The 11,443-nt window shown below is 36.1% G+C and overlaps 1 protein-coding gene across 1 annotated transcript in view; it reads right to left on the bottom strand.

The window, feature by feature from the left end:
* Positions 1-338: 338 nt before the first annotated feature.
* LOC126235108 (uncharacterized) overlaps positions 339-11,443 on the bottom strand; it is a 74,341-nt gene continuing 63,236 nt past the window's right edge. The window contains exons 9-17 of the mRNA XM_049943843.1: positions 7,549-7,701; positions 7,284-7,339; positions 6,343-6,398; positions 4,833-4,931; positions 1,809-1,934; positions 1,619-1,702; positions 1,495-1,502; positions 1,051-1,239; positions 339-782 (exon numbers count right to left, since the gene is read on the bottom strand). Coding sequence (XP_049799800.1) covers positions 339-782; positions 1,051-1,239; positions 1,495-1,502; positions 1,619-1,702; positions 1,809-1,934; positions 4,833-4,931; positions 6,343-6,398; positions 7,284-7,339; positions 7,549-7,701 — 1,215 coding nt within the window. The remainder of the gene's footprint in view (positions 783-1,050; positions 1,240-1,494; positions 1,503-1,618; positions 1,703-1,808; positions 1,935-4,832; positions 4,932-6,342; positions 6,399-7,283; positions 7,340-7,548; positions 7,702-11,443) is intronic.

Below are 11,443 nucleotides of genomic sequence, written 5' to 3'. Positions count from 1 at the left end.
TATGATTAGAATCCAACTGGAAAGTTATCTTGTTAATTTCAGATTTTACAAAAGTACAGATATTGAATTGGTGATTAAAGCTGAAATTAGAACAGAATGTATGACAATGAATAAGTTGTTCATACACATGTCTAAATGATAATTAACTAAAAATAGATTTTTCAAAAATATTTAATTGCATGTACAAACAACATAACTAAATAAGTGAGTTTTCTATCTCTGTAACTTGCCCAGTGAACACCAAACATTCAGCTGTATACTTTTCTATATTTGTTGTAGTGTTGTTTTGGAAAGAGCATATTAAGCAAATTGCTAGTGTACATATCAAAAGCGGAAAACTATCTTCTAGTAACTTGTTTTATCATCTGTACCCCACAATCATACAGATTAAATATAGGCAGAAGCAAGACAATATGAGAATACTTACGAACTTCTGGGTATGGAAGGGGTGGTGCAGATGGAATTATGTTCAACTGATTTGGCAGTCCATTTGTAATATCCTGCTGACTTGTGCTGGGTGCCATGATATCTGCAATATTTGAGGAATATGGTGCAGTAGGGTATTGTGTATGCGGTTGTGGATATGGTGCCAAAGTTATGGATGGATGTGGAAATTTTTCAGGAGCATCTTTCAAAGGAGGAAGCTGAGGAGTATGAAGGGTGGAGTCCAATAGCTGTTTGGATAATTCAGGTGGTATGTAGCTTAACAGTGGAATTGTTCCTAATTTTATTGGGATGTTTACATGTAAGTTTGTGTGGGGCCCATTGATAACTGCTTTGACCTGGTAACAGGAAAAATGAGAATAAATATCATGTATAATATTCAGATCATTAGTTTCTAACAACATATGGCACAAATACCATTAAAAACATGACACTTCATAATCCACTATTAATGAATAAAAAACAATACACAATTCTGCTAACAATTTAATATAACATTTATCTGCAAACACACACCTATCTCTATTGTCTTAAAAATGTATCACTAATAATAGAGAACTCTATAAAAGTAATTCCTCTTTATGGAGTCTAACAGAGAATGCTTACATGTAAAAAGTAATCAAGATCAATGATATTGCAGTTATTCAAATTGGATGGAGGCAAACTTGGAATTTTCAAATTTTTAGTCCAAGTTTTAGATGTATTTGGGCCCACAGGTTCATATGTGATGGTCTCAATTTTGTCTCTTACTATCTTTGTTTTCTTACGAGGTGTATGGGATGTGAAACATACATTCTGAAAAACACACAATTTATTTATTATTATTTGTAGCAATATTTATGAAAACCAAAAAAAAATTAAAACAAGGCAAAAGCTTCAAATTAACCATAACATTAAAGTAAATATACACACCCAATAGGAATAAACCAGATTAGTTATTCAGCCCGTAACAGGAATGTAACTGATAATGAAATACGAAGCATAAACTTGATGAGGAAACAAAATTTATTATAAAAACATGATTTGGAAAGAAAATGGTGAGTGTCATACATGCTCTACTTTTCAGTATATTTTTCTTTTAAATTTATCTGCTAAAAATTTACAATAAATTACATTCTTACAAACAACATTTTCTTTCTCACATTATTCCCTAGCTATCTATACAAAAATAAACAGTAAGTCAAGAATTCAGCTCTTTGCATTTTAGTGACATATTTTTCCCTTATATTAGAACTTATTATCCTTTGCAAAAACATATCTAGGGTACCATATTAAGGCTTCTTTTATGCCCACATAATAGTAAATGCACTCATTCATTTTTTCAGACTGAAATACGATCTTTCATGTTTGTTTGTGGGACATACTGATATAATTAAGCAGTGCTTTTTCTTTCCCCAGTTTAATGTGAGATGTGTCCATCACAAGGATGTCTGTTATGATTATCTGACCATCATTGTGTTGTGACTGTGTTATAATGGATGGTAATGAAACTAAAAGGGAGAGGGAGTTTGACACATGATGTCACTGAATAATGTATGTTTGTTCAACAGCACTGAAGAGACTGTTGAGTTTAACATTTCTGCCTAACAGACAAACATCTTCCAAAAAGCTACAGACCAGTCTTCATTGTCCCAATATTCTCAACAATATTTGAGGCACTGGTACACACACAAATAAGCAGCTTCCTTGAAAAACATAATATCCTATGTAACAATCAGTTTGGTTTTCACAAAGGGAGAAACACAACAGGGGACATCTTGGAAATCACTGACCAAACCTCAACAGCTTTTGAAAACAATAACATGGTATCAGTGTTATTATGTGACCTAAGCAAAACTTTCAGTTGCATTCCTGTTTACATTCTACTGAGGAAACTAGAGTTTTATGCAGTGAGAGGGAGCACTTCCGCTGTGATAAGTTCTTATTTAAGTAACAGAAAACAATTTGTCTCTGTCAAAATGTTCTTCCGTAATGGAAATCAGCACAATTGTACCACAAGGGTCTATCTTTGGACCCTTCTTCTTTATTGTACCTCTCAACGATTTACCTAATAACATAGCCCACCTCGTGTATGTGATGCTCACGATGCAACACTACTTATCACACATCAGAACACTTCAGATCTGAATAGCGTAACAAAAGAAACACTTAATAAGGCCCTGGGCTGGTTTGCAGCCAATAAGCTCCTGTGAAATCCTGATAAAACCCAACAACTTTTAATGGGAATATCAAATGAAGTAGGCAGTAAGTCAATAAAACTCTTGGGTATTTACATTGACTCAAAACTCTGTTGGGAGGAACATGTCAATCACGTATGTGAAAAAATATCCCAATGGCATAGCTTATCTTGAAACTGTTGGGAGGCAGAGAGCCTGGAGTACCTTAGGGTGACATACATTGAGCTATTCCAGTCACATATTTCATATAGTCTGATTATATGGGGGCACTCCCCTCACATCAAGAACATTTTGAAATTACAAAAAAAAAGTTGTATGCATAATATGTAAAAGAGGTCATAGGGAGCACTGTCGTCCACTTTTTTCCAGACTCAGAACACTCACAACTATAAATTTATACATTTATGTGTCTGTACTCTATATTAAAAATAATATTTCAGAATTTGTTGCCAGAGAGGAAATACTTGAACACAACAACAGAGCTGAGGGTAAGTTAGATGTGCCACCAATTAGCAAGAACAGGAAATTTCCACAAAGTAAACTAACTCAAAATGTTCAATCAACTGCTAATTCATGTTTAGTCAATGGATATAAAATTGTTTAAAATTAAGTGCTACAGCTGGCTTTCAGATCATCCATTTTATGACATTAGAGAATTCTTTGAGATGCCTGAGGAGGATAATCGCATTTAAAAGTTTTCTGTATTGTCAATCCCAAGGACCCGGGTTCGATTCCCGGCTGGGTTGGGGATTTTCTCTGCTCAGGGACTGGGTGTTGTGTTGTCTTAATCATCATCATTTCATCCCCATTGATGCGCAAGTTGCCGAAGTGGCGTCTAATCGAAAGACTTGCACCCGGCGAATGGTCTACCAAACGGAAGGCCCTAGTCACATGACATTTACATTTACATTCTTTTTTGGGTATATTATATTATATTACAGTACAGCTTATTGTATAACTTTTAGAAACTATGCTGGTGTAATATGGTACACTGCCAAGCTTAAAATTTGTGCTATAATGTACTGATAGTTTATTTTATTATTACGTATGTACAACTACATCCTGTATGACGAAGCCAAAATCATTGTAAAATGATCTATGGGGAATAAAATTCTTGATTATTGATTATCATCACAAGTGTCACAGACCCAGACTCTATGAGATGGTGTGGCCTTATTTAGGATCTAGTCGAGACACTGACACTGTCGGGCAAGCAGGATATATATGCCTCTGCACTTACTGTCGCACTAGCCAACTACTGGTGATGATAATTTCTTATCCCAGGTACATCTATGAAGAGCATCCCTGCAGTAGCAGTTACTACTACAAACTAAAAAATAAATAAGAGAAGAACCTCAAAAAATCTATGAGATGAGTTTTACATCTTTAAAAATGAAAACTAACATGCCTGATTTATTCATACTACTTTCTGTGAAATTTATGTTCAGGTATTGGAGATTGAATTTGAGGAAACACATTTGTTTTCATTACTATTGATGCCAAGTTTTAGTTAATGGTTCTTCAATTTGAGGAAACACATTTGTTTTCATTACTAATGATGCCAAGTTTTAGTTAATGGTTCTACTTTGTTTCAGCTGTTCTTTAACTGATGTGGACTTATTTCCTAGTATGTGATATGTTGTAAGACTATAAATGAGTACTTAAAAACACTATCACATGAAAAGGCTAAAATAAAACCCGTCAAAAAGAGTAGGTCTACCTTTTTATATTAATTATTAAATAATGTATGTGATGTTGAATAAATTCACTGTCCACAAAATTAACTGCAGTGTATTAATTTTGTTGCCTCTTGAATTCTTCACAATAAGTTAGGTATGCATGTAATTGAAACTTCCTGGCACATTAACACAGTGCACCAGACTTAGACTGTCACCTGGATCATGGTCTTTCTGGGCAGTGTACACAGAAGGGGAGGTTCTGTCTCTGAGTCCCAGTCTGGCACACAGTTTTAATCTGCCAGGAAGTTTCAAAATGATAAACAGTCCACTGGAGAGTGAAAGGCTGATTCTGAACAAAAAAAATTGTCTCTGCATTTACAGTACTACACTTCATGAACAGTATTCTGTAGCCTGGATATAATATTGAACACTACACTGTTTATTAGAATTAATCTAGGAGGTTCTCAAGTGATGGGTGAAAATGATAGGATCTCTCCATATATTCTACAGATGGTGAAATGTTAACACCTACAAGCAGTCATAGGTATAGCAAGGTTTTTGAAGGAGAAGTCAGGAATGGAGAAATGCTCAGAAAGAACAAAAAGCAAGAATGAATTTGGTGGCTGTGCTCCTGTTCACTGTTGTAACCTTAATGGTTAAAACAGATTTATGAAATAACAGTTACTGAGTTCATAATGTAATTGGATAGATAAAAAAATCTCCTTACCAAGCAGCAGCAGCAGGAGAACACAAACATAAAAAAGTTTTACTTATGCAAGCTTTTGGAGCCAGTGGATTCTTCTTCCGGCAGAAGAGTTAGAGAGGAAGGAAGAGGTGTGAAGGGAAAGCAGCTGGAAAGGTTCAGGAAAAGGAGTAGATTTCAACGAAGTCACCCAGAATCCCAAGTTAGGGGAGACTTACTGGATGGGATGAGAAGGAAAGGCTGGTTGTTGGGGGCTGCACTGGATGGGGTTTGAAACCCTGTGAGCTTAAAGGTGGACAACAGGATAATATGCAAGACAAATATTATTGCTAAGACATTGTGCATGAGTCAAAAAGAGTGAAAAGCTAAGTGAATTGTATGTAACAGACGTGGGAGGGGCATGGCGTGAAATAGACAGGTCAGAAAATGAAAGATATAGAAAACTAAAATGAAGCAAAGAAAGGAGTAGTTACTGTGAAGAAATGGTGAGACAGAAGGAATTTACGTAAACAAAGGCCAGGTGGGTGGCGAGAACCAAAGACATGTTATAATGCTAGTTCCCACATGCAGATTCTGAGAACCAGGTGTCTGGGAAAGAATCCAGATGGTGCATGTCGTGAAACAGGCACCAAGGTCATGACTAATGTGTATTAGAGCACACTCTGCAACAGGATATTATGCCCATTTGTCTTAATTGATAACTTTGCAGTTAACATGCCAATGTAAAAGGCTGAACAATATTTACATAACAGCTGGTATATAATGTGTCATTCCACAGGTGGCTCTCCCTTTCATAGTATACTTTTTGCCACTTACAGAACTGGCATAGTAGGATGCTTAGGGCAAGTCTTGCAGTGTGGACAGTCACAGGGGTAGGATCCATAGGGTAGTGAGATGGGTGCAGAAGGAGCATAGGGTCTGACAAGAATATTGTGGGGATTGGGAGGGCAATGGAAAGCTAGGTGTGGTGGTCAAAATTTCAGACAGAATGGATCTCATTTCAGGGCATGATTTTTGGAACGTTTGACATGGAAAGGATGGCAGCTGTCAAAATGCAAGTAATGTTCCTTCTTAGTAGGTTTAATGTTGACAGATGTGTGTAGCTTGCCTTTGGTAGCAATGAGATCAACATCAAGAAAAGTGGTGTGGGATTCAGAATAGGGACATGTGAAATTTAAATGGGAGAACATATTTAGAGATTCCACGAATTTCAACAGGTCAGTCTCACCATGAGTCCATATGGCAAAGATATCATCAATGTATTATCGTGCTTAATCCATTAAAGTCATTTACACCCATGAATATCTGCAGTTCCATTACAGCTTTGAAGTCAATAGACCACATTGCAACACCACTGCTTGGCCTAATGCGCTATCACTGATATCTGACTGTGTACTGTCGGTGTAAGTGTGTAAATAACCATGTATAATTACATTACATTAATACTTGTTCCACAGATGCGTGAATATGACATTTCATAATGATGTAGAACTTGTCAATTTAACATTAGTTTTCATTACTTTTTTTTACAGTTACTAGTTCATATCTAAAAATTAATCTATTGAGTAGAGGAAGTTGACATTCAGAAATTGTTTTAATTTGTTTTTAAATGTTGGTTGGCTATCTGTCAGACTTTTATTGCTATTTGGCGAATGATCAAGGATTTTTGTGGCTATTTAACAAATCAAAGTGTAGAAAAATTTATAGAACATGTGGCATTTAAAAAAATGAAATATCTCATCTTGAAATGCATTATAATAAAGGAAAACTAAAATTACCAGTGTCAGTATTATGTTTCAAGAATATTATCTGTGGCTAGAATGATTTTAAATTTCAATAAGCATGCATAAATTTTAAAAGAAATAATCCACATCATAAAACCAATTTCATATAAATCCAATATCACAGAATTTCTATTGAGCAAGGTTTGAAAATGCACAAATTAAAAGAAGTAAGTTGACAGTGTCATATATCAGGCAACTAGAAAAACTCAATTATTCTGCAAGAACGTGGGGAAAAAGATCATTGGAGGACAACACAAACATCTAAATGAGCAATAATATATTAAGATATTAAACTGGAGCTCTTGATGTGGGTCGACATTCTGGTGCCAATGTTTTAAATGAGTCCCATGGTACACAAGTCATGAAATGCTGAATTCCTATAAACTAAAAGAAAATTGAAAACATACCTTGTAATTACACCTAGAAATTATCTAAATTCACAAATTAAGACCTCTGTCGGCAGTGTCACAAGCATCATAAAAAGGACTATTCTTACAACACAAAATTAACTTCTTGTAATGATAAATATGAATATGGTTGTGTAATATTCATCTAGCATGAGGGAATATACAGCAATAGTTTAATACTGAAGAGGATGCAGCAGTTCATTTTCAAAACAGATCTCTCAGTAATTTCAGTATGTTTACGAATAAGCACCATAGTTTAAAGCAGTTTAATGATAATTATTAATGCAGTTTCTAATAGTTATTTCAGTTTCTTAATAGATATCACAACCCATTCTGCATCCCCAAAGGCTCTACTTCACAATGGAACTTGAAGAATAAATGAATGAATAAACAGACAGAATCAATGTGAAATGAACTGTAAACTGAACCATTCCTGCCGGGACACACTGCATAGCAAGCCGAAAGGATAAGTAAAAGGACATAATATGCTGAATGGGATATACTGCTCTGGGTATAATTGGTAAGCAATGAAACTAATGAAGTTCTGTGGATCCAAGCACTAATCGAGAATTTAGAGGTGGTGTTATATAGGGGTTATCTGACGCAAAAAACTTCATGTGGACATATGCCCTATTGTGAATGGTTTAAGAGACAGAACACAATTAATGTACATTGTTATTTATTTTCTGCATTATTCAATACATTGTCAGGTTTACACATGTACACATATAGGACAGTTAATAAATATTACAAAATATGTTTTACAAAATACCAGTTGGAAAAGCATTGATAAACGCTCTATGATCAGGAATTCAATATGTCGAAAAGTGCATATTGTATTCTTCAGCAGCAGCTGGACCATTACTAATGCAGAAGCCATAAACATAGATCATATATGCATTAATGTAGATATGTGGCATTTTAGCCAGCACTTGTACAAATACAGTTAATCAATGCTTCTGTCTGACATGCTCTCATTCCCTCGCACTAATTCACTCACAACACACCATGGACAACTGCATGTTCAATAGGCTAGTTTAATGGCTGAAAGACAAGCAGAGATTGAAAGCAATGAGATATGTCTGGTTAGAATAAAACATCAAGGAGGAGGGTGGAAGACATGGATGTGCATGCCACTAGCCCACAAAAAATGTACATTAAATATGTTCTATCTTGGTCATCATTTACAAGAGGGTACATGTCCATATGAAGTTTTTTGCTTCAAATGAGTGATCCATTCCTCACAGATCCATGAATATTCACCATTCCTCCTGGGACGCACTGCATAGCATACCAAAAGATTAAGTAAAAGGACATAATATGCTGAATGGGATATACTGTTCTGGGTATAATTGGTAAGCTATGGAACTGATGGAGTCCAGTGGATCCAAGCACTAATCGAGAATTTGGAGGTGTTGTTGTTGTAACCTTAAATACAAAGACTGGTTTGATGTACGTACCCATACTAGTGTAGCAAGCTTCTTCATTCTGCATAAATACTGCAGCTTACCTCCATTGGAACCTACTAATGCAGTCAAGCTTTGGTTTCCCTTCAGAGTCTTTATCCACACACTTCCCTCCATTATCCAACACAGGATTCACTGATTCCTCAGGATGTGTCCTTTCAACCAGGCTCTTCTGCTCATCAAGTTTTGGAAATAATAGCAAAGAAATAGAAATACTTTCCATACTGACATTGCATCCCTCTCTAGATTGAGAATGGATTTTTATATTCTGGTGCAAAAGTCTATAGCTGGTTGCTGGTGGGCATCAGGCATGAGATTTAACAACCCAATCTTCAGTAACAATGTAAAAGAACACCTCTTTAGCCACTACTGCAATTTATCACAATACTTGGACTCAATAACTTAAATTTCTCATATTCATATTAGATAGAATAAGGCCTTGGCAGTATATAGGCAGCTGACAGTAACCTGTTTAAAGACACATAAACATTTTATTTGAAGTATTAAACTACAACAATAGCTGAGTGTTACAGGAGGAGGACTGGTGATTTTTTTTCAAAGTAACTGTTTTTCTCCTGGCAAACATTCTATAGATATGAATATAATAGAGGGAAACATTCCACGTAGGAAAAATATATCTAAAAACAAAGATGATGTAACTTACCAAACGAAAGCGTTGGTATGTTGATAGACACACAAACAAACACACACACAAAATTCAAGCTTTTGCAACACACAGTTGCTTCATCAGGAAAGAGGGAAGGAGAGGGAAAGACGAAAGGATCTGGTTTTTAAGGGAGAGGGTAAGGAGTCATTCCAATCCTGGGAGTGGAAAGACTTACCTTAGGGGGAAAAAAGGACAGGTATACACTCGCACGCACACACACACACACACATATCCATCCGCACATATACAGACACAAGCAGACATATGATATGTGTGTGTGTGCGAGTGTAAACCTGTCCTTTTTCCCCCCTAAGGTAAGTCTTTCCGCTCCCGGGATTGGAATGACTCCTTACCCTCTCCCTTAAAACCCACATCCTTTCGTCTTTCCCTCTCCTTCCCTCTTTCCTGACCATGTGTTGCGAAAGCTTGAATTTTGTGTGTGTGTTTGTGTTTGTTTGTGTGTCTATCAACATACCAATGCTTTCGTTTGGTAAGTTACATCACCTTTGTTTCTAGATATATTCTATAGATATGGTTGTTTAGAAGAAACTGCCAAAATCATCACTTTGAATACATTACCACTAGTTACAAATTGTTGCTTATATACTTTATAGAAGTATCCAGCAGTTGTTACTTCTGCTTGTTAATATTTAACTTGACTCGTTTCACATCCCTGAAGTCTCTCATTCATGATGAAATTTATGGAATTTGATGTGTGAGTGAATGAATGAATGAATGTGTGCTGTTCCAATTTAATTCTGACACCACTGCAAAGATGATGAAGCACAAGTGGTACTGAGAACTGAAATTACTAAATTTCACAAGTCTCCAGAGCTTGACTGTATTCTTGCCAGATTCTGTACAGCATCTGCAGTTGAGGTAGGCCATCTCTTTTAATCGTAATATGTAGAAGATCCTTTAAACAAATAAAAACAATAGTTGAAAGAAAGCACAGGTCAAACCTGCATAAAAGGAGGTCATCACAAGTGATCCAGAAACCTACCATCCAATATTATTGACATTCATCTGTTGCAGAATCTTAGCATGTATTCCGAGCTCGAATCTAATTAGGTATAGGAAACAGAATGACCTCTTGCATGACAACTAGCACGGATTCCAAAAACACAAGTCATGCAAAACTTACCTAACACTCTTCTCACATGACATCCTGAAAGTCACGTTTCAAGGTAAACTCTTAAGACATACGAGAGTTACTGCTCAGTATCATACTTACACTTATTAACAAAAGTACAATCTTATAAGGTGTCAGACAAAATTAATGACTTAAATGATCATTTCATGACAGAATTAGAGTCATCAAAATATATAGAAGTAACTTCAGCCACAACCCATGGAACTGTACTGGGATCCTTGCTGTTCATGTCATATCTTAATGATCTAGCAGTCAACATCAATAATAACTTCAGACTGTTCGTAGATAATGCAGTTATCTACAATGAAGTACCATCTTAAAAAAGCTGCACAAATGTCCAGTCAGAGTATCATAAGATTTCAAAGTGGTGCAAAGAGTGGCAATTTACTTTAAATGTTAAGAAATGTAAAATTTTGCATTTCACAAAAACACAACAATATAGTATCCCACATGTACAATACTAATGAGTCACAGCTGGAACTAGTTGAATCATACAAATATCTGGGTGTAACACCTCATAGCAATACAGAATGAAATGATCATATAGCCTCAATGCTAGACCCTGCTGCTAGTGTGAGTGAGTGTGAGTCTGCCGCGTGTAGTGTCACCATGGGGGAGTACTTGTCTGTCAGCATGGACTGGCCACTAGATGCTGCCTGTAGGAAGTGTGCACACAGCACAGTCTCCGCTGTGCCATCTACTGGTGACTCATAGCAATACACATGCAGAGCAGTGCTAACTCACTCCTCACTACGTTCTTTTAGTTTGTCTGCTCACACCAGTTGTTCTATGTATCACTTACGTTACACCTTCTGTATGATTCTTTTGTCTTGTTATGTTGGACTAATGAGAGGCTTATTTCTGTTATTGTTCAGAGGTTTATGAATAAAGCCATATTTGTGTTACTTGGATCAGTTTCACGAGACTGGTGAAGAGTTTGGAATATTTTACGTGTGTGCGGTC

The sequence above is a fragment of the Schistocerca nitens genome, chromosome 2, assembly GCF_023898315.1.
Source record: "Schistocerca nitens isolate TAMUIC-IGC-003100 chromosome 2, iqSchNite1.1, whole genome shotgun sequence".
Classification (NCBI taxonomy): domain Eukaryota; kingdom Metazoa; phylum Arthropoda; class Insecta; order Orthoptera; family Acrididae; genus Schistocerca; species Schistocerca nitens.
This window is presented reverse-complemented; position numbering and strand designations above follow the sequence as displayed.